Raw genomic sequence first — 23,369 nt, 5'->3', positions numbered from 1 at the left:
AATTATTTGCATTAATCTGCCTTAAATATTGACTTTACTTATTTGCCAAAACATTGTTCCATAAAATATCATTGGCCATTTGTAAGACTGATTTTTAATAGAAAATAACATTTATTTCTAGTATTTCTATGAAATGGAAACAGAAAGTAATGGTTAGAAACGGCAAGAAGTTTGCTACATTGGAACCAGAAAGAAATTTTCTTGCGGATCACAAATGAAGAGGCTCATTAAACCGTTATACAGCATTGGCGGCTGGGTCCTACGGACAGTTACAAATATATCTACTTTACAATGTTATATACAGATTATAACATTTCCTGGAAGGGGTGGGCGGGAAGGCTTTTCAATTTTACAATATATTTAATCTATATACCTGGTAAGTATTACAATGAGAGCTGTCTAACCTTTAGCTTTAATACCAAGTTCACCTACAAGTTACATTAATAACTTAGATTTCCATTTTATAACATTATACACTTGCTAGTATACATATATATATATATATATTATATATATATACCTCACAATTCACCAAGGATATCCATGCTTATGGCCATAAGCAACAAAGAGCGTGACAAACATCTCAACAATGAAAGTGCACCTTTATAACCTGTTTTTTTTTTAATACACCTATTATTTGTCAGCTTTGCCCCACACTCTGTTCCGTGCAGCAGGGGTCTGCTCCCTGCCCTACCATGGAATGGGCTGGAAGGCGAAAGGAAGCGAATCAATCGGTGTCCACATAGTCCCCTCTCTTTCTCTCGCTCTATATTTATATCTTCAGAGAGGCCCTTAGGGTGCAAGGCGTGAGCTGTGATTTGGCAGCTGTCAAGAGACGCAAGGAGGGAGCGAGTCCTTGGCGTCAGCGCGGTGCCCGCGGCCGGCCGGGCGCTGCCCCCGCCGCAGGGGGCTGAGTCTATTGCTTCTCGGGGGTGTTGTTGACCATGGGCCCGTAGAGGCCGCTGGAGTAGACCTGCTCCTTGTGCACGGCGGAGCGGTCCCGCATGAGGTCGCTGAAGGCGTAGTCCATGGGCGGCCGGAAGCCCAGCGTGGGCATGAGGCCGGCGGTGGAGTAGGGGGCCATGAAGGCCAGTCCCCGGCTGTGCGCCGAGTAGGCCAGGCGCAGGGGGTTGAGGCCCAGGTGGGTGCCCAGCGGGTAGGCGCTGGCCTCGGCGCCGAAGTGGCTGGCGTTGGGCTGCAGGGGCGAGAAGGCGGAGCGGCTGCCCAGCGTGCCGATGGCCGGGCTCATGGCGCCGGCGATCAAGGGCCGGTGGTGGGCGGCGGCGGCGGCCGGGCTGGGCTGCAGGGCGCCGTCCCGGGCCCAGCTCTCCTCGGGCCCCTTGTCCGGGCCGCGGTTGTTGAGGATCTGCTCGATGGCCTGCACCACGTCCCCGCCGCAGCCCTGCAGCACCAGCTCCAGCACGCTGCGCCGGTGCGCCGGGAAGACCCGCGTCAGGATGTCGATGGGAGTCCGCTGGCGGCCGCCGGCCGAGGGCGACGGGTCCTGCTCGTCCTTCTCGGCCTCCGAGCCCGAGTCGGAGCCCAGCGGGCTGATGGAGCCCGGGCTCTCCTCGCCCTCCTTCGGCCCCTTGGAGACGGGCGAGCTCAGGAGGGACTCGCCGTCCCCGTTCTCCGAGCCCGAGCCGTGGCGAGCTTCTGGGGAGGAGGTGCCCGGCACCGACTCCCCATCCGGAGACAGGGGCTTCCCGCCCGCCTGCTGCGGGGTCACAGCCCGGCTGGGCAGCAGCGTCTTGGGGAACAGGTCGAACTTCCGCAGCTTGGAGTCTGCAAGGGAAAGCAAGGAGCCCAGTGAGTGCAGCGGCCGGGACCGGCCGGGCGCCGCCTGGCCCCGCAGCCCCACAGAGCAGCGGCCCGCGGGGAGCCTCTTGGGCCTAGGGAGAAAAGGCCTGGAACAAACGCAGATACAGCTCTGGCCACAGAGACAAGAGGGCCCCAGCAGCTCCAGGTTGGGTCCCCAGGCCCCTTCCCACCCATCCTCAGCCCCTTGGATTTCTGCCACCGGAGATACTTGGAGGCACTTAGTATTTATTCATTCCTTGACACAGTTTTGTGTCTCAGGACACAGAGAGTGGGGACCCAGTTCCTGCCCTGCGGGGCTGTGGCCTGGACTCTGGCTTGGATTCAGTCCCTCCCCAGAGGACAACTTTCCTTCCAGCCCCCAAGCCTGAAGCAAGGAGATGCCCTCGCTGGCCTTGGACTCAAGATTGAAATCAATCACTCAATCACCTAGTGTGGGTTTTCCATCAGCTGCCCCTCCCCCATCCGTATAAATCAGAGAGGGTGACATGGTTAGGCCAGGAAGGATGGATGGATAAATAGGTGTATGGGATGGATGGATGGATGGATATGTATAGGGATAGATGGATAGAGGGTGTGTGGAGGGATAGATAGACAGATGGGGCCTGTGAGGAGGGGTAGATTGCTATAGGGATGGTTGGATGGATAGATGTGTATGGAGAGGTAGGGATAGAGGGGGTGTATGGGGATCTGCAGATGGGGTGTATGGAGAGGGAGCGATAGATAGTACAGTATAGGGAGGGATAGACAGATGGGATGTATGTAGATGGATAGACAGATAGTTGGGGTATATAATTGGATGGGGTGGATGGAAATAGATTCGATGGTGTGTATGGGGATGGATGCTGAATACATAGAGGGGGTGTATGGGGATAGACAGATGGGATGTATGTAGATAGATAGATACATGGTGTTTGTGGGGATGGATGATGGATAGATGGGGGGGGGTATGGGGATAGCCAGATAGGTGGGGGGGGGGGTATGGGGATAGCCAGATAGGTGGGGGGGGGTATGGGGATAGCCAGATAGATGGGGGGGTATGGGGTGTAGGGGGATGGATGGGGTGTAAGGGGGTAGATAGCTAGCTAGTCCCTGCAGCAGCCTGTCCTGGAGGGGGTCGCTCCCTTACCCGAGGCCCCAGCGCCTCCCTCGCCGCTGGCCCCGCTGCAGACGGAGCCGAAGACCTCGTAGGCTGGCCGGGGCGGGATGATGCCGTTGGCCGCGGCCAGGGCCAGGCCCTCGGCGGTGCCGTAGAGCAGCTGCAGCTCGCGGGCCTCGTTCTCCTCCTGCGCCTGCTGGCGGCGCAGCGCCACTTGCGCGGCCATGACGCGCTGGCGCTCGGCGATCAGGGTGCACTTGGCGCACATGCAGTCCTTCCAGCGGCAGTAGCGCTTGTGGCCCTTCAGCGCCGACACCACCCCGTGGTTCCGGCACCGGGCGCACTTGGGCGTGCGCGGGTACTTCTCGGCCGCCCGCAGCAGCAGCGGGGGGCCCCGCAGGAGGCTGCCGGCCACGCTCACCGGCAAGCTTGCGGCCGCGGCCGCGGCAGCCGCCGCCACCGAGCTGGGGGGCACCGAAGGGGGCGCCGAGGGGACGCTGGGCATTTCCGATCTCAGCTCCATCCTGGCCGCGGGAAGAACCCCGAAACGAGCAAAGCTGCCCCAAAGCAGTGGCCCCTCCGAGGGAATCCCTTCAATACCCACCAAGACCTGGGCGCTACGAACCCCCGGACCTCGCCAGTAAACCCCCAGGGGCGGGCACTATAAACACCGGGATCCTGCCTAGACGCCTAGCACGACAAACACCCGGATCTCGAGCAAAAGCGGGTATCTGTTAGGTCCCCCTCGCGCCCCAGCCCTGTCAGGGGGTGAAATGCCGCTCAAACGAACTCCCCCCTTCCGCCCCCCGCCTTTCTCTGGTCCAGTCCCTCAAGAGCAAACTGCAGGCCTTGGAGAAACCGGCTTCTCGCTGCGGAGAGAGTTAAAACCCCTTGGCTCCGTTATTGTCCGTGCATCTCTGGCAGGGCGCTGCCAAGCCCATGTCAGAGCGCGCAAGACGCCAGGCTCGAGAGAGTTCCCTTGCTCTCACTGGTCCGATTCTCTGCCGCCAGGTCAAACCCGAGTCCCTTTAATTTTAGTTTTTTGTTTGTTTTTTTTTTTTAAAAGTGTTACCAATCACGTTTCCCCCTGCAGTGATCCACTGACACCTTTAAAAACAGCAACCACCATTACCAGCCACCGGGACCTGAGTCAGGCAGACCAACGCCTCCTGCCCCCCTGCCAACAACGCTAACGGGGTCAAGGATCGCAGAGAAACCAACCCTGTCACGAACTGAAAAGTCCTCTGCAAAAAAAACAAAACAAAACAAAACAAAAAAACCCAACAACCACCACCCAAGTTAGCTCTGCCCCCTGAACGTGATTTTCCCCAGCGACCGCGCAGGATAACTGCACCACTCACTCAGCAAAGCCGCCTAAATCAAATACACAGCAGAAAACACAACCCGCCAACCCCCGAGCCCTAGCGCTCCCAGGACTCGGGCAGCTGCAACTTCAAACTTCCCCTGGCACGCAGCGAAAGAGCCTCACCCTCCCTCTCTAATCATCTCCCCTCCTGCCCCCCGGGGAAAGCCCGCCGCCCGGAGCTCCGGCGCCCAGCCCCACTCCGGTCCCCCCGCACTCAGCTCAAGTTCGCATGTGTGACACTTGCAGGGCGAGAGTTGCCAGGAGATAGGGATCTTCGCCGAGGCGCCCGCGATCACTTGCTCTATTGTTGCTCCTTACGTTGCCATTAGACAACATTTGACAACAATGTGGCGCCTGCTATTGGCCAGGGGAGGAACGAGCCCTTTTGATTGGCCACTGGCTTGTCTACAGTGTCCGCCCAAAGCTGCTCTCAAATAAACTGGGCTTTAAGGAAACTAGGAGGGTCCTGCTAAGCGAGTTGCATTGAAAAAATCATGACAAATAGTTTCCATTTGTGTGTGTGTGTGTGTGTGTGTGTGTGTGTGTGTGTGTGTGTGTGTGTGTGTGTGTGTGTGTGTGTGAAATTTGTCTGATTTCTCACTGCCTGATAGTTTTTAAATCCACTTAAAACAGTAGTTTGCCTGACCAATTGTTTGTGTGGTTTGCACTTCAGATTTTCCACGGTGTCACTTGTCAAAGGTGTGTGCGTGGGGGGGGGTGCAATATCTCATGCAAAGTGACAATTCAATTTAAGGTGCCCCCTCTCCCCGAGGCGATTTTGTTGTATAGTAGGACCTAACATTTGTTTTTAACTCATTTTGCAACTGCAGGTGCATTTTACCAGTACAGCCGCAATCCGTGGTATGTGAGAGGTGAGTATGATTTTCGATTTTTATTTAATTTAAAAAATACGGAGAAATGAATCCGGTCACCCCCCCCCCCAAAAAAAAGTTCGTTGTTTCTCTCCTGGTTTTAATGACTAGCTATTTCTTTAATAACAAATTCAACAGGCACCGTCTTGAGTTTCCACAGGACAGTTCAAACAGGGTTTATACATCCTTGAGCAACGGGGCTGTCGTGCTGGTAGCTGTGTCCAGTTTTTGTTTTAACATTAACCACCCTGGCTCGACGTCATCCTCCGTGGCAATCAGTTTGCGCTGAGAGGGAGTAGCAGGTTTGGGATCTTGGAACTTGTGAAGTTAACGCAACTCTCCTTTTCGGGAAGGAATATTTTGGCTAAAGTTCCCATCTCTGTGTTCCACACGAAGGATCTGCGATGATTAATAATCGTTATTATTCTGTTAATTTCTTGTGCTTTTCTGTTGCCTTAATTTGTTGCCCCTTGATAACGATAATGAATGAAAATACAAGCAACCGTTTAGAGAGAGTCGATAACGAGCTGGAGCACTTGGCTTTGTTAGAACGGAACGTATCACCTCTCAAAGCCTTGCTTATACCGCTCAGCGAAAGAAAGGGTGGGCAGTGTTCGTGGGGGCTAAGTTAAGCGAGTGCAATGACATGGTTCCTCCGTATGGAGTTAGCATTTTCTATGCTAGGGAAGCAAGTTGTAGACTGAGGTGCGTGTGTGCTGAACAGATTGGTTAAAACCCTTTGGGGTTCCCAGCCGAGTCTGGGAAGAACTAAAATAATTTCGTTCGCTTTAATTTTTTTAACCGCCCCCCACCTTCCTTGGGGGGAATTAAAATTCAAACTTGACAATATAAGGGGATATAGATGATGATCTGGGGTGTTTTTGCGAGTGCTTAACTGCAGAATAGCTGCGGATAATGCCCTTGCCTTTTGCTTCCTTTGTAATCGTTCTTCCGTGTGAAGTAGCTTTTTGCTGAAAAATACAATTGCAAGGCATCGCATCTCGCAGACACACTGATATTTGTCTGATGTTTGCATCGGTCTTCTTACTTTAAAAATAAAGTATAATCTTTCCCTTCGGACTGCTGAGACTGGTGTTGAAAGCTGCCACCCGCTTCTCGTAGCTAGGTGTCATAACACCTTTATTTAATGCAGCCAAGAAGTCAAAATAGCTGCTTTAATTTTATCTGCAACCACTCATTTTATTCTCCAGGGAGACTGTATCAGAGCTCCGGGTTTAGCTGGGAATTCGTTTACTTGGATCAGACTGAATGAGAAACTTTTTTTTATTGTGTTTTATCTAGGCTTATTGCGCTAAACATGTGTCCCTTTTTTCCTTGCAAAGCTATTTCATTACTTGTTTGGTTTTGTCATTTATCTGCAACCCCACTCCCCGGCATTCTGTGATCACTAACAAACACAGAGCACAACTTATGTTTATGTCCTCCTCGCTCTTCCTTTTCAACTTAAATTTAAATGAGAGGGCTCGATCATCCTTTGCATTTAAGGTAGTTTTTTTAATGACCTCATGTATTATATAAATAGTTTGGAGATGATTATGGCAAAATTAGCCACTCACAAACCAGCTACTGGGATTTCAATTTTTTGTTTGGTTGGTTGGTTGGTTTTTTTACGGGAATGTATCAAACTGTCATCCCTCTGCTGAGATTACAAGAGCAGGAATAGCATTTTAAAATTTATTGGCTATATACGTGTTTATATATATCTACCTACCTACCTAGATGTCTCTCTATATAGCTCTATTATATATTTCATCTTGTGTGTGGATATATATAGACAAAATGCTTATATTATATATACACAATATAATATAGACGTATGTTCTTACACACATTTTATATATAATTTGTATCCCAATTAAAAATTCTGTATTTCCCTTCATACTTCCATCCGTTTAGCTTTTGGACTAGCTTCAGTGTCGATCCAATATTTCTGTATTTGCTATTTATTGAAAAATGTTTATTAACAGAGGGTGTAAAGAGGCCCTAAGCAGCAGCACGTGGTTGGTAACAATAGCAATTGTTAAAAGCTAGCGAGATATATTGCTTGTTTTTACCTAGGTTTCCATCTATTGGCTCCCCCCCCCCCACTCGCATTGCAAACGCATGCACACGTGAATACACAGATACACATAGAAACAGGGTGTACAGGTGAAGATTAATTGTACGTTCTACCGTTTACGTCTACACAGAACTCGTTTCAGATTCATCCTAGCAAGAAAGCGCCCTTGCTGGACAGGAAACATTTTCTGCTCTAAAGCCGAATCTCAGCAGTCATTAAAGGTTAAGCCAAACGGCTCCTCTCTCTTTTCCCTCTTTCGAGTTTGGTTCCTTGAGGAAAAAGCCAGGGACCCCAGCCTCCCTTTTCACCGGAGATTTTAACTAAATAATCATTTACTTCCGCCCTGCTTTTTCGGGGGGGTGTCTCTGTCCTGAAACGTATGCTACCCCCCCCCCGCCTGATCCTGGAGCCATTTCAAAGGTGTTATTCAAGCAAAATAAAACTGGCTGCAAATTAGATCCATGCTGCATACCCTCTAAGCAGCGTTAACGCCTCACTTTCACAGTTTGCCATTGAGCTACGGAGGCACCGCGATGAAGGGTTTTCTACAGACTGGCCATAGGGATGACCTAGCAATACGTGTGAAGGGAGGACTGTGGTGCGCTGTTTATTTTTCACAGTGTCTGTTTTGTACTTGACCAACCACAATAAAATCGCCATCTCAGTCTCTGGGCTTGTGTCTTTCTTGGTGTGTGTGGTTTGATTGTTTTCGAGCCAGAAGAGTATCAATCTTTCGGTCGTTTTTCAGTGTAATGAGGAGTGGGCCGAACCGCGAGGTGGTGGGGGTGGGGAATGGGGAATCCAGATTTACAAACCTAATAAAATACAACTTTCGCTCACGCTCTGGCTTGGCAGCTCTTTCCACCCCCTTTAAGCCACGAGGAGGGCTTGTGTTTTTGTTTTACTGGGAGCTGAATTTCCTTTTGTGCCGAGCTGCCCGGACCCCTGGAAGAGCAGGCAAAGGGCCTGGTGTGTATTTCACCTTGGCTAATTTGAAATGCAGACACCCAAGCGTAGGTAAGGGTGTTGTCACCACCAGGCACTGGAGTGAGGGTTGGCGGGGGAGACTTGTCCTGTGGCTATTGGTTTTTCCTGATCGCCTACGGCCCTTGGTACAAGGTTTGGGCCGAATTGCTGCTCTTGGGACGTTTCAGAGTATAATGGTCCTTTAGCTGCGAAGTTTGGGTTCTCACTGGCTTTAATGTCCTTTCAGCTGCCCAAAGCAGGCATGCTGGCCTGTGTTAAGCGCCCGGTAACTTTTCATTTCATGTCGCCCTATCGTGTCACTTTAGAAAGAGAAACTTCTGGGGAGTTTTACTTACCCTTTTCATCAGCCTCTGACCCGGGAACAAACTACTCATCTGAAGGCCGAGGCAGGACTGCAGGATCGAGCCCCTGGCATGACTGGCTTGTGTTAGCTATTAACAAATCCGTTCCCGACGGAGGGGACGTAGTAGATCAGACAAATTAGGTTGTTAAAATGCTGGAGCTCAGCTTTGTTTCATAATTTAGATTTAGTATTTGCCGAAGAGACGCGTAGAAAAGAATTTTACTTCGTTAAAAGTCAAAAGAGAGAGGATTAGTTCGTTATTTGCTTTACATACGAAGCGCCATTACTAATTATTACGGTTATTGTATTTGAATTTGGGAGCCTTAAAAAACACGTGAAGTTAACGGACGTGATTAAATGGCCCCCATCTGGTTTAGTTAGATAAAACTTTGAGATACAACTTTAAGAAAAAAAGACCTAGTATTTATAAATGCCTATTTTCCACATCACCGCTATTGCAGATTGTTTATTAAAAAAACATTCTTTATCTTTCTTATTGCTACGCTGCAAAAATTGGAGATAACTGCATACAACGGTCAGGCAGCAATTCCCAATTACAGTTAATAAAATCTTAATTAAAAAGAGACCTTCCATTGGTTGGTAGGAGAGAGAGTGAGCGCAGGAGCTTCCGGAAGCATTCCAGAGAAATATAGTTCTTGATTAGTGTATTTTCATCTCGTTCTTAGCAGTAGACAGTTTGTAAGTACCTGCTAATGTTAGTGCTCTTTAAGGTTTCAATTGTTCTAGGGGGTTTGCCATTGACTTTTTCATTATTTACCTACTGAATCAAAGTAAGCAAATGCCATCTGTTTCCCTGCTGCTATCATCTTCACTTTAATTATCCGCCCAGCAGCCTAATAGAGATGATATTAAACTAAATCTTTTTGACATTAAAAGTAATTATCCCCAAACCAATATTGCAAGAATGAAAATTACCCTCCCCCACAAAAAAAAAAGTACATTGCTACCCCTCCCTCCCCCCAGGAAACGCAACCTCGTCAGCTCATTGAATGGTGAAAGAGAGAGATTCCGTTAGTTGTGGCTTCAACATTTTTGAAACATCACTAAGTCGCTTACTCTGCTCTCCAGTGAAAAAGTGTGGCTGAAGTGTAGAAAAATAATGATTGTGAACATCAGTGGATGGTTTCCTTATTGCACCTAATCCCACCGAGTTTTCGGTATTTTGTATCCTTTAGTAACAATTCCTGATGCTTAGCTATAGCGTAAAGGCGACGTGAGCTGACGAATTTAGTGCAGTCCTGGGCATTAATGTGAGGGTGAGAGCTGAACTCAGCAACAGCAGTCGGCCCAACCCAGGCTGGGTGCGTTAGGATGCAGATCGCTATTTCAAACTTAAAAAGAAAAGTCTCGCCCTGTCCAACTGCATCATCCAGAGGACGGTCGTTATAGAGACATTAGGAGCCGATTCATAATTAACTGGGGGAAGGCGCGTTTTTTAGCAGATGGTCTCTTGGTGCAAGTGAGCTGTAGCTCACGAAAGCTCATGCTCAAATAAATTGGTTATTCTCTAAGGTGCCACAAGTACTCCTTTTCTTTTTACCTCCAACCAGTCATTTCACTTATAGACTCAAACTTCTCCGCCATTCCTTCTTCGACTCGCTTTCGCAGGAACCGGAGACGCGTCCCCGTTCCCTTCAAATATGTGCTAAACTGAGCTAATTTTAATTGCATGTTTCAACTTTGCTAATTAAATAGAGTGGTCTAATTAAAAGTGACTAGGGAACAGTTTTAATTCAACCGTCTACTTTTTTAACAATCCATTATGCAACAAATCCCGAGTAAGCCCTCCCTTTAAAGAGCTACAGATGATTGAGTTTTTACACCTTTTTACACGCTCACAATGGGGAGACTTGACCCAACATATGTAGCACCGCGGCTCTGCCCCCTCGGCTCCCTGGTGGGGTATTGGAAGCGGACTGTCTAGCTGCTTTTGCCCCGCCTGAGCGCTGCTGGACCCCGGATTGCCTTCCAGGGGCTCCCCGCTGGAAGTGCTGAGACTGTTAGCCCCGCAGAGGTTAGAGTAGCACATCCCCAGGACAGCAGCGCAGGATTTGGGAAAAAAACGGGCTCTTTACACGCTTCATCTCTTCACCAAGTGCTCATTAGGTTGTTAACCTCTGGTTCACATGAAAGGGGCATGTGATGAATCCCCTCGCGAACAAATGGAAGCATCCCCCCTCAGGCACTGAACAAAGCCCTTAAAATAACTGCACAAGAAAGCCTTTAGTTGTTACTCTAAAATTTCTTTTCCTCCAAGCGCTTGTGCCCATCCACAGAAAAGTGGGCCTTTGATGTTGACCAGTGGCTCCCTGGTTTGGCTAAAACACTGTCTGGGATTACCCAAGGGAGGGGAAAGAAATCTTAATCATTTTAACAAGGGGGAAGAGGGAAGGCGCCCCCTTACACAGAGACACCGAGGAACGCCCCGAACGAACCACACTGGGACCCCCAAACCCCAACCTCCTGGGGCACACAAGGCCCGTTGTCCTGGACGCTGGGTTTTGTCAGATAACTGGAGAGCTTTGAGTCGCCCCTCCCCCGGGGACAGGGCAATGTTGCTGAACTTGTGAAGAACAGCTCCACCCTCCCCCGAAAGAGGCAGGTTAAAGGAAATTCACACAAGTGTTTGCATGCTGCTCCGAGGTGAAATGCCTTTTCCCTCGGCAGGGCTGGGCGCACAGGCTTACCAGCGAAGGGGGTGGCGGTGGGGGGGGGGTACATGCAGGCCTGGCAGATTGGCAAAGGAAAGCGCCCAGCCCGCCGTGAGTCAGTGACGCCTGGCTCCTGTCTCTCGTGGGATCACACAACCGCTGCCTACCTGCCACGCGTTTGGGTGGGACCCAGTGAGGTGCCCCCCCCTTCAGCAACTGCGGGTCCCGGGGCCCTGGCTGCCTCTTAAAACAAAGGTGGGCAACCAGAGCGTCTCCTGAAACACACAGGCTCACCTTGGAAAGCAAAGCTCCCTCCCTGCGCGCTCCAGAGGATAGCGCCCTTACGGGCAGCTAACTGCGGGCTCGCCAGGGAAGCAGCAGGCCGGAGGACCCGGCCCCAGCATTCCCACAGCCATTGCATGGATTTTAAGCTCTTTAAACCCATTCCTTCCCTCGCTGTCTTTCTCTCTCGCGCGCTCTCTTTTTTATTCCCCAGCCCCTCGGGCATGGATTAAAGTGACAGACAATTTTCCCTTCGCACCTTATTGCTGGTTAAATGCACTTGGAGGTAATGTGAATAGGGCGGTGGGGGAGGGGGGATCGGTGGGCACACTGTGTGTGTGTGTGTGTTTGTGTGTGTAGCACTACACAGCGATTTGTGCTGAAGGTGGAGCAGAAGCAACAGGTCGGGTACAAAGTATTCCAGCAAAGGCTGGAGACTGGCTGTTTGCGGGGGAACAGTGGGGTTTTTCCTAGGGTGGAAGTGAGCTCATGGGTTCGCAGCTATCTGGGGGCTGAGGCTGCTTCCCTAGGGCACGCTGCTAAATAGCACCCTAGTGGCACCTTCCAGGTGGTGGTGGGAGGGCAGCAACATGCGAGGCTGTTTAAACTTCACTTGGCTTTGCAAGTCATGGTAAAACCTCTGACGCATCCCCCGCAATGAGCTACAACCTTCCGAAGAACAGGGGTCGGGGGTGGGGGGTGTCTAATCACCGTGGCCTGCACTTTGGAGACACACTCACATACATACAGGTAGAGAGGAGCAAGACCTACAGAGACTCAGGGAAGCGCTGCATTACTAATTTACTATATGGCACTCGGAGAGGTTCATTAAAAGGGCTGTTGTCGGCTCCTAAAGTTCCGAGAGCTTTTTAATTATATTTTATATTCTCCTACCCTATCCTAACTTCAAACACATGGTAAATAGGATTTGCTGTTTTGTTTCAGGTAAAACCCAATAATTAAAATTCAAGCCCCGTCCCATGCATCTGCTTCTTCTTTGCCAAATGAATTGAAGGCAGAGAGAAAAGAGATTGCATTGAGATCACAGATGGGATGCAGGTTTTTGGAAGAAATTTGAGAAACACCATTGTCCAAAATCAAAACTCAATGTCTTGCCCTACAAAGGGGGCTGCTTTAAGCCCCTCAACTTCTATGGGGCTTGTTTTTTAAACTTTAAGTGTTCCACACAAAGAGCTGCCACCTAAATGTCACAACCACGCTAAGTGTGTCTCGCTGCAAAGGATGCAAAAAATGAAGGGAGCAAAGGGAAAGAGTATAATTAAAAACCTAGGACTCCTCACGTTTACCAGATCCCTAATGCCTGGTGGGGCCAGGAGGGGAGAGGCCAGCGGAACTGCTGGGGCGCGTGGATTTTGGGGGTAATACCCATGTTAATTACATGGATAACATCTTTAAGGTGAGGGGCTAGCTCCTGCCCCAGCCAGCGCTGGGGGGAATCCCATATTGTGGAGAGTAAATTGCTTCACTAGCCGAAAGCACGAAGACAACCCTTTTATTCTTATTCATGATCGGGACAGCTCCACTCGGATTTGCCGAAGCAGTTTTTATCCTCCTCCTGTGGAAGTCTGTTTGTTGCCCTAGTAACTCAGGAGCTTAAAAGTCCTCCCGGCATGTAATGGATAAATACAACCTATGCCGTGCAAGACTTGGAAAGAGTTTGAGGGGCGGGAGGGGGGGAGAGGGTTGATTTAATAGCATCGTTAAAAAATACACTTTGGGGAAAAAAATAATTCTCGTATTCTTCTGCAATTAACAGGCGCTATTTAATTGGCCCCCTTATGCAAATACTGGCTTCTCCTAAGAAGGTAATGGTGGAACGGCAGCAAGAGACACCACCTGTAACTTTCCGAACCATGCCTGGGCTTTGGAGGTGCCCACCCGCGCTTGCGGGGGTGAGGTTTGGTTGTGCTATAGTACGGATTTCGTTTCCGTTTTCATAGCTCCGTGCAGCATCTTGGGCACTAATATCGCGAAGTAACTTTAAAACTGACCCAGCGGCGTTCCTGGAGGTGAAGCGCCCCCAGGCTGTTCGCTGCCCGCGGGCCATGACCGTGGGGGCTCCAGGGCAGTAATTGCCGGGCAATCGGATCTCACCCCCCCACCCCCAGCCGGCTCCTTCCTTTGGGCCGGAAATGGGATACCAATACTTCGGGGCAGCGAAGAGAGAGCGGTGTAGAGAGTAACTCAGCAGTCGCTGTGGCAGCGGTGGAGGGAGTTCTGCGCCGGTACAGGCGGATTTTCCAACGGGGGGAGGGAATCGTGGGGATTAGTTGTTATTATTAGTTGGCAAAATCAAAATCAAAAGGGCGCGAGAGCTGGTGGGAAGAGGGGGAGCAGGTTTGCTTCTGCGCCCGCCTGGCAGTTTCTTGAGTCTCTCTGCGCTTACACCTCGAGGATACGTTACAAGCCCCCCCCCCAGTTCCATCAGCCTGGGGGTTTCTCTTCCCGCTGTACAGAGGGAGTGGGCTGAGCGCACCAGGCTGTCGTGAATCACTGCATCGAACCAGACCCAGACCAGAGTGCACACCCTGTGCATTCCTGCCCTCCGCACGCGGCCCTGCTGCCCTGCGCCGCCCCCGGTCCCTGTTCTGCGGCCCCCGAGCAGATGCAGATTTTGCTCTCGGTGCCGCAGGGCGAAGCGACGCAGAAGAGCGTGGGGCAGAACCGAGGACGGGGCTGGCGGTTGGCTGGTTTGTTCCGGGCACCGAGCGACGGGCGTGCCCCGGGATGAATCCGTGGGCAAGAGGCCGCATCGATTTCCAGGCGCGAGCGCGCTCCGCAGTCTCGGCTCGGAGCGGTCCCGGCGCCGCGGGGTTGTTTCGATCTAAAGGGGGCGCGCGCTGGGAGAGAGGGGGAGGGGGTCCGTGGCGGGCAGGAACCCCGGGCACGTGCTTCCCGCGAGGCCTGCGCTCGAGGCGCTGTGGTCGGGCGAGTCTCTGCGCCACGCGGCACGGAATGGGAGAAAGGGGGGGGGGAGGAGGAGGAGACGAAACCAGCCGGACCCCCCCGCCCCCGCCCCCGCCGTGGGGGTTTGCAGGGCGCGCTCTCCCTCAGTGCCTGCGGCTCCCCGCACACCCGCTGCAGACAGGGAAACCTCTTCCCGCTCCCGGGCCTCCTTGGTCCCCGGAGCCGCTCGGGGAGGCAACCGCAGCTGGCTCGCTGTGTGAGGGGCGAGGCGCCGCAGCTGGGCCCGAGGGCTCCCCGCCCCAGCCCGCGGTGCCTGCCCCGCCGCGGCGCCAAGAGACGCCGGGCCCAGGCCCTGACAGCCGCGCTCTGAGGCGGGGCTGCTTCCCGCCCTGCGCCCTGAAATGAGTGTGTGTGTGTGGGGTGGGCGCCGGCCTGCCCCCAGCTTCCTCTGCTGGCTGCCCCAGCCCCACTCCCACATACATCCCTTCCCCATATCCCACAAAGCCTCAGCCGCCTCTTCCCCACAGCCCCCTGCTTTCTCTCCTCCTGCCTGGCCCGAGTCCCATTCCCCTTCCTGGGTGGGCCCCACGTTAGCTTTATGCCCCTCAGCCAGTCATCAGAGGGCAGGGCTGGGCCTGTATCTCAGCCTGTAGGCCGGCATCCAATAACAGTTTGATCTAATAATTCCTGGTAGAGTCAACAGAAAGATTCCCATTGCCTGCAAGAGGACAGGATTGGGCCCTAACAGCAAGAATTAGAAAGGGAGAAATTCTTGGCTTAGTTCTGAAGAAAAATAGATTGTGTAAGTCCTTCAGCATCAAGGCAGGTGTAAGGCAGGGGTGGGTCCTGTCTCCTTGTTTGTTTATGCTAGTCATCAACTATGGATTAAAACTATGCGACAGTGACACATATGGCCTAAAATGGAACAATTCAAGGCTATGTGGTCTAGACTTTGCTCACGCCATTGGTCTTATCAGTGAAGATGCCAACAGCCTACAAAATTGCACAAACCAAGTAAAAGAAGTAATGGAGAAGATAGGTTTGAGATATAATGCAAAGAAATGTAGTCATGTTAATGGGGACTATAGGGACAGAAATCAAAATTGAAGAAGAAAAACTGGAGAAGGTGGACAATTTTACGTATCTTAGAAGTACCGTCAGCCAAGATGGTACTAGTTCCGAGGAAATAATAATAAGAATTGGTAAGGCAAACGCTAAATTTGGAAGACTCAGAAACATCTGGCAACTCAATAACATCTCCCTCAAGACAAAACTGAATGTGTACAAAGCAATTGTTATCGCCATCACAACATATAGCAGTGAGACATGGCAACTTACCAAGAAAGATACGCAAAAACTGAATGCATTTCATCACAAACGTCTGAGAAGAATATTGGGAATAACATATACAGATAGGAAGACGAATGAAGTCAGAAAAATTACTGGACAAGGTACCCTCTCACAAATAATCTACAAAGGAAGACATCAGTGGCTGGGATATGTGCTGAGAATGGGGGGAAAAAAAACGCTTGCCAAATACCACCCTTGAATGGAAGCCAGAAAACGCAAGAAGAAAGAGGAAGACCACGAATAACAGGGAAAGTTCTGAGTGACATCAAGCACCTCAACATGAAATGGGAAGATTTGGAGAGAAGGGCAGTTGACAGGCAGGGATGGCAAATGTGGGTAGCCCAATGTGCAGCAAAGCACGGGATGGACTAAGGTCTAAGGTAAGTTCTGAAGAACACAGAACATCACTGGAGAAGTGGTAATGAAAGGGGCAAGTAAGTGACTGTGTCTGTCCATAATGCAGATAGATTTGTGACTTGTAACTCAGATGAGGCCAAAAAAGGGGAATGTGATGGCATGAATTTTTGGCAGTTTTGAAAGAACGTGAAAGGTATTGGCTAAAATGTACAGTGGCAGGAAAGGACAACAAAGGAATGTTAAGGTTTTCAGATATAAGTTATAAAATCTCAAAGGGCATATGCTATCTACCACTTACATAGACCCATTAAAAGGGAATGTGGTTGGACAACATTAGGGGTTCATACATAAAGGACCAAGATAATAAACAGGTTAAAAAGAAAAGAAGAAGAAAGTTGTTTAGTAATGAGAGCAGAGGATTGGGCATCAGGATTCCTGGTTTCTTTTCCTAGTTCAACTAATGACTTCATATTTAGATTTGGACAGGTCATTTAACCTCTCTATTTCAGCTTCCCTGGTTCTAGCTGCTGAAGAGGGGCAGCAGCCTGCCTTGTAGGCTGGGGCCAAGGGGGAAGGGCAAGCAGGAGGGGGCCTTCCAAACAGAGGATGGGAAGGGCCATGCTGGGCTGTTTGGGAAGGCATAGCCTCCCCTAGCCTATGATACGCACCGCCCATGAGAGAGGTGCAATAAAAAATGTGTAACTTCTGATTCATCAACCATAGTGAAGATAATAGAAAAAAGTATTTTATTATCTTTAATTATAGCTTGAAACATATCTCAAAAGAGTATTGCGAGATCCTCAAATGAAGAGGCTATAAGAACTACAACAGCAAGAAATAATTAAATGAACACCTATGTATTGAGAAGAGTTAACAGAAAAATATGAGGTTTTGCTCTAACAGTACTGTTAATTCTTTGCCTCAATATTCACAGAAAGTGAGAGGCCAAAACAGAGATGAATGGAACACAATGTCTTGTCCTGTACAAGTCACATTTAAAATGAAAAGTATCTGTAACAGAAGTACACCTAGCTTCATTTCAGCAGATTCTGGAGAAATTTTGCTCCACTTTCGTTTTTTCCCAGGAAAAGCAGTACCATGATTGTTTCTCAGCAAGATGAGGCTCTTACTGTTCTAGACATCTTTAGGAAGTCTCCAATCAAAAGGGTTCCCCTGGCCTTTGTTTCATGCTGTTCAACAATAACAAGTCTTATTGACTGTTTGCTGGAGGCACTTGCCAATAGCCAGGCCTGCTACTGCTGCCTGAGGTTGAGGAATGAAGCCCTCACTTCTGGTTAGATTGGGGAATTCTCATACCCTTTATACTTTTAATATCACAGTGCTCTTGGTGTTGTTTTTGTCTGAGATTTGATAGGCTCAGTTTAACCCTGCAAAAAAGACAAGACACTAATTTATGCTATATTTTACCCTGTGTAACATTGGGTGATTTCTTAGGTCTAACCCAGCACAGACCACTGAGTACAGGTTTTCTTACTGCTTTATTCTCAGACATTTTTATCCCAAGCTTTGTGTATGCTTTTTATTAGGTGATCTCTTTCACCTCATTGTTGGCCCCTGATTATGTTCTGACAGGAGAAGTCAAAGGCACTGGCTCGGGGAGGCTATCTCCTGGCCAGCCCCGCCCACCCTTACCCCCCTTGGAGCCCAGAGCGCCCCCCCTCCCCGTGCCAGGCAGGCAGTGCATGGCCCCCCCAACCGCTGGCAGGGTGGTGCACGAGCCCCCTGAGCGCCAGGTGAGTGGCATGTGCCTCCCCAACCCCCCAAGCACAGGGTGGGCAGCCCCAGTGCTGGCACACCCCCCCATGAGCACTTGGTGACATGGCCTCTGCAACCCAGGGTCCTCCAGTGCTGGGCGGCCCCAGCCACCCCAAGTCCCAGCCACAGGCTGCCCTGGTTCTAGCCCCAGCCTCAGCACGCTTCCCTGAAGAGGAGCAGCAGCCTGCGTGGTAGGCTGGGGCCAAGGGCAAGCAGGAGGGGGCCCTCCAAACAGAGACTGCGCGGGGCCATGCAAGGCTGTTTGGGGGGGCATACAATACACACTGCCCATGAGAGAGGTGCAATAAAAATGTGTAACTTCTGATTCACCAACCATAGTGAAGATAACAGAAAACAGACCAATAGGGCCTTCACTCCTAGCACAGTCCCCACTCTACATACACCTCTGTCAATTTAAAAAGAAATTTCTTCTAATTCTACAACTACTAAGATTTCTCGAGTCAGTATATTTAATTGGCCTTCAGTCTCTGAAAATAACATTTGATTCTAAATTAGAGGCTATTTCATGCTGTATGACTAATGTAGAATATCAGATCAAATCTGTTGGAACCACCCTCAAGCCTTGAAAGCATGAAATTACTAATGGGGCTAATAATTAAAAACATAATATGACTAGGAAAATGTGAAAATCAGAAAAATCATTTACAAAATTGTCTTCTTTGTATTTTGAGCAACAAGCTGGGTGAGATATCTTTTATTGGACCAACTTCTGTTTGTGGAGCTTGAACGCTTGTCTCTTTCACTGAGTTCTTCTTCAGGTCTGGAAAAGGTACCACAACTAAATACAGATTGGTTAAATAGTTAACGTATTGAAAGAGACCATTCAAGGTGAAGTGGTCCAGTAACCTTCTCCAGGCATCAGACAAAAGAAGTGGTGATAGTGGATTACAGATTGTTGTAGTAAGCCATAAATCCAGTGTCTTTATTAAGTCCATGATTTTTAGTATCTAGCAACGTTAAGAATTTAAGCTTCCAGGCTCATCTTTTGAAGGTGTTGTGCAGGTTTCATTTGAGGACAAGGACTGAGAGGGCAGATATTTATTATTTGTATTTTGGGCATTCCTAATTATGTAACTACAACAATGCTAGGTACTAAGAACTGGTGTACCGTACACAGTTAAGTCAATGCAAGATAGCTTACATTGACTTAGCTGTGGATGTGTCTACACTTAAATTTGCTCCGGCCAACATAACTGCCCCGCTATGCCAATTTAATAACACCACCTCCCCGAGCGGCGTAAACTCACAGTTGATGTCGTTAGGATGACGCAGTATCAATGTAGACACTGAGTTACTTACATTTACTGTAACTGGCCTCCAGGAGCTGTCCAGTAATGCCTCACAGTGACCGCTGTATCGATCCTGGTGAGGCTGCGCACTGCCAACACAAGGAGTGTGGTGTGCACATGCACAAGCATTGTAATAACTGCGGCAGCTGTATAGCAATGTAACTTAGGTAGACGTAATTTTGTAGTGTAGATATGGCCTAAGTCTCCTGGTCTGTGGGCATTATTTATTGATTTTCATCCTCACATTTGTATTTCTAAACATTTTTACATCCCTGTTAAATTTTCTTTGGATTTTGATACCAGTTTCATTTTCTCAGAATTTTTTTTAGCATGTAATAATTGATTGCGTGAAAGTGTTTTAAAACAAATTCATGATGTATTTGCATTTTTTTAAATGACAGGAAAAGGTTTTTTTTCCCTTCATGATCGTAAAATGACTCAGCCAAAAAAAATAAAATATCTTGATTTAAGATCAAAATTTCAGATTTCAGACTTCCACAAATTTGTCATGTTTCTTGCCAAACAGATTAATTCAGGGTGCCAAAATTTATTACGATGATTAGACTAATGGTTCCAGTGCCATTCTTGTCATTGTCGCTACAGTAACACAAAAATGAAATCTTTCCTCTAGAAGAGGAGGAAGTAATAGAAAATTCAGTCTTCCCTGAATATGACCAATTTTACTATTTTCCTTTGTTTGGAAAGGAATTTTAAGAGAGAGAGACTAGTAGGGTGCACTTCAGAGAGTTAAAACTTGATATGCCAAAATGTGGATATTGGAAACCAATGTCATTTGCCACCCCTTTGCCTGGTGAGATGGAAAGAAAGCAATCTTTCCCTTTCCTCTCTAAGGTTTATATATGCCCTTCGGGCTAGATTTTCTTCTCATTCTTTCCAGAGATGGACAGGCCTTTTAGCCAACTTTGTGCTTCTCCAGTTCTGGCCAGCCTCCTGTCTAGGTTTGTGCCAGCTTGTAATCACCCGATAGGCTTGTATGTCATCTGAAAATAGTCTGATCACACTGCTGTCCAAACACACTTCCCTCTCACCTTCTCCCCGCCCCATATGCCAGAGCTAGGATAGAACTGTTATACTATCCCTATGCCATCTGACTAGTGCCATGACAATGGGGATATGTTCTGCGGGAGTCTTTTAAGGCCCATTGTGTTATGGCAATGGGGCCATATTGTTGGATATTATCAGGGCATTGGTGTTCAGTTGACTTTTGAATAGCTGCTTAAATGTTTATTTTTTCAAATACTTCATTTTATACAGGTAATGCACCGTTACATATTTGGTAACTGTTGCACCTGTATAAATGAAATGACCCCACCCCCCTTGCAAAACAAACTGGGAGGAAGGGTTGTGGTCCTCAGCTCCTAGAAAATACTAAAGAGTTTGTATTACGTGACAGGCAGCTCTCATGGATTCAAAGACAACGTATATGCCCGTATTCTAAGCCAACACAAGAGTGAACTGTTTTCTTTTGTACCCAAAGTCTTAATCAGAATAAGACTTTGAGTACAAAAGAATAAGACAGAAATTTATCACTCAGTTTGGGGCTATATTGAAGTGAATCTATGTGTAACTATAATTTACCCTTCATAGACTTTAGTGCCAGAAGGGACCATCATGATTATCTAGTCTGACCTCCTGTACATTGCAGGCTACAGAACCTCACCAACTCACTCCTGTAACACATCCCTAACCTCTGGCTGAGTTACTTAAATCATGATTTGAGGACTTCAAGACTTCAAGTTACAGAGAATCTACCATTTACTCTATAGTTCAGGAGTTCTCAAACTTCATTGCACCATGACCCCCTTTTGAAAACAAAAATTACTACATGACCCCAGGAGGGCCAAAGTGAAAACCCAAGCACCACTGCCCTGAGTGAGTGTGGGGGTGGGGTGGGGGGGGAGGCGCAGCAGCAAAGCTGAGGCCCCAGGGCTTCAGCCCCAGGTAGGGGGCCTGTAACTTGAGCCCTGCTGCCCAGAGCTGAAGCCCTGGAACTTTAGCCCCAGGCAGTCTAAGCCAGCTCTGACGACCCCATTAAAATGGAGTCGTGACCCACTTTGGGGTGCTGACCCACAGTTTGAGAACCACTGCTCTAGTTTAAACCCTCAAGTGCCCGATGCTGCAGAGGAAGGCTAAAAAACCCCAGGGTCTCTGCCAATATGACCCCGGGGGAAAATTCTTTCCTGACCCCAAACATGGCGGTCAGTAGAACCCTGAATATTTTGGCAAGATCCAGCTGACCCCTGGGAAAGAATTCTTTGTAGTAACTCGGAGCCCTCCCCATTTAGTGTCCCATCACCGGCTATGGGGGATATTTGCTACTAGCACTCAAAGTCTGGGTAAGATGACTTTTTGGGAACAAGGCCTCTCATTTCACATTATGCATTGTAATTTTTTTGACCTGAAAGACCATCCTCACCCTTTGGTTCACAGCCTAGTTAACAGAATTGTGTGCCATGCTTGAGCTATTACAGATAACATTCCATTGAAAGAATGTAGAGTGCAAAATCTTCAGACTTATTGTATATTTAGAAACACAGTATGAACTTCCTCTTAATTACCAGATAATTATTAACTTTCCCTTAGTTACAGTGACACCAGCAATGTGAAAATCACCTTTCAGTTTAAAAAATTGATACCAACTATAGCTAAAAACAGCACCTGAGATTACTTTAACAAAGAAGTTAGCAAATATATATAATTTCGCTATTTTCTCCAGTTTGTTTGCTTTGTGCATTTGGCAGCAAATCGTGAACAACCAGTTCCACTATTCCCTTGTACACTAAAGTTTCTGGCTTGCTGAAAAGATCCTTGTGAACAAGAGAGCAAAGACGTCCATTTGCATTGTTAAAAATAATTTTAAATAATGTCAGGACAGACCATTTCAAGGGGAGGGGCATCCAAAACTGAACATTTTTGAAACTAGTCAATCTACAAATATTAAAATTAACAATGCCCTCGTAATTACTGTTTTTTATGGCAACTTCTTCCAAATTCCTTTGTGCGGTTTTCATTCTACACTCTGTTGGCTGGTCTTCATTTACAGGCTTGACGGCCTCTTTTCACCGTGCAAAAGGGCCATACAGCTATTGTTACTGTACTCCTGAGGATCCCTTCTAGGTAGGTACATCATTGGATGGCACAAGATCTGTGTTGTAGCAGTTCTAACACTATTCCCTTTCCCAGCCTAAGGGGTGTAGCTGGAGAGTTATGCAGTGCTCAGGTGACAATGGTTTCTTTGGGCTATAGGCAGCTGCTGAGAGCAGCCCCATGGCTTCTTCTAAAATACAGTGAGGCCAAACCAGCACTGAAGTTGGGTCCAGGATCAGGGAGCCACAAAGGTGGCCATGGCATTATGCCAACCCTTCTCTGGTCCTCCCCTGAAAACAGTTAAGTCAGACCAGAGAATATGGGCTTATATATGTAACTATCATAGTTATCTCAGTTACCTGCTGTTCCTTGGTTTCAATAAAAATCTAGTGACAAAATGTAGTTGTAATTCATCTTGAAAAGTCAGGGTATTTTTAGGAGATGGACAAATCTGTGTTTATCCCAGAAGGTAAAGCAATCTTTAGGGATGTCCAAAGGGCGAAGTAGATGGAATAGATTATTATTGTATCTTGCATTTCTGAATGGATAAAGAGTAGTTTGCATGTATAGTAATTATTTAATGAAACAACTTATCCATGCCCCACAAATGAGGTAAGCATCCAGTCCGAAACTGGAAATGGGTCAGGACACATGAGAAAGGTATGTCAGAAAATATGAACAAGGAAAGCAAAACAGGGTTGCCAAAGTAATATTTTTATAATTATTTTACTAATTAAATCAAGGAGAAAAAATAAAAATGCCCCAAAGCATTGAAGAGAGCTTTTACTGTTAAATTAAATATGCTGTAAGAGAAATGATAATTGTAAACCCTAAAAAGGCCAGTTATGGAAATTTGTAGCCAGGTTTTGAAGTGTGTAGTTTGGCAAGGGAGAGGATATAGTCATACCACCAATACTTTTTGTTGTATGGACACAATAACTTGTGTATCAGAAAGTGCTCAGATATATTCAAAACTGAAGCTACTATATCACTGTATAACACAACTCTTCCTTATTTAAAT

At 48.2% G+C, this 23,369-nt stretch overlaps 1 protein-coding gene and 1 long non-coding RNA gene across 2 annotated transcripts; one reads left to right on the top strand and one right to left on the bottom strand.

Annotated features, from left to right (window-relative positions):
• Positions 1 to 787: 787 nt before the first annotated feature.
• On the bottom strand, positions 788 to 3,690 carry DMRTA2 (DMRT like family A2). Its single transcript, XM_084638067.1, has 2 exons — positions 2,948 to 3,690; positions 788 to 1,785 (listed from the first exon to the last, which is right to left on the bottom strand). The coding sequence occupies exons 1-2, from the start codon at positions 3,438 to 3,440 to the stop codon at positions 917 to 919; spliced, it is 1,362 nt and encodes a 453-aa protein (XP_084494193.1). The 5' UTR covers positions 3,441 to 3,690; the 3' UTR covers positions 788 to 916.
• Positions 3,691 to 4,834: 1,144 nt separating this feature from the next.
• On the top strand, positions 4,835 to 7,893 carry LOC311525723. Its single transcript, XR_014712842.1, has 3 exons — positions 4,835 to 4,982; positions 5,114 to 5,155; positions 5,294 to 7,893. It is a non-coding gene; the product is annotated as an uncharacterized lncRNA (long non-coding RNA).
• Positions 7,894 to 23,369: the final 15,476 nt, after the last annotated feature.

Source organism: Lepidochelys olivacea, assembly GCF_965140295.1.
Source record: "Lepidochelys olivacea isolate rLepOli2 genome assembly, chromosome: 8".
Taxonomy (NCBI): domain Eukaryota; kingdom Metazoa; phylum Chordata; order Testudines; family Cheloniidae; genus Lepidochelys; species Lepidochelys olivacea.
This window is presented reverse-complemented; position numbering and strand designations above follow the sequence as displayed.

Coding starts and splice junctions, on each gene's coding strand:
- DMRTA2 (XM_084638067.1), bottom strand. CDS start 3,440: ATGGAGCTGAGATCGGAAATGCCCAGCGTCCCCTCGGCGCCCCCTTCG. Junction 1,786..2,947: donor GGGAGGCGCTGGGGCCTCGG/GTAAGGGAGCGA, acceptor TTTCCCTTGCAG/ACTCCAAGCTGCGGAAGTTC.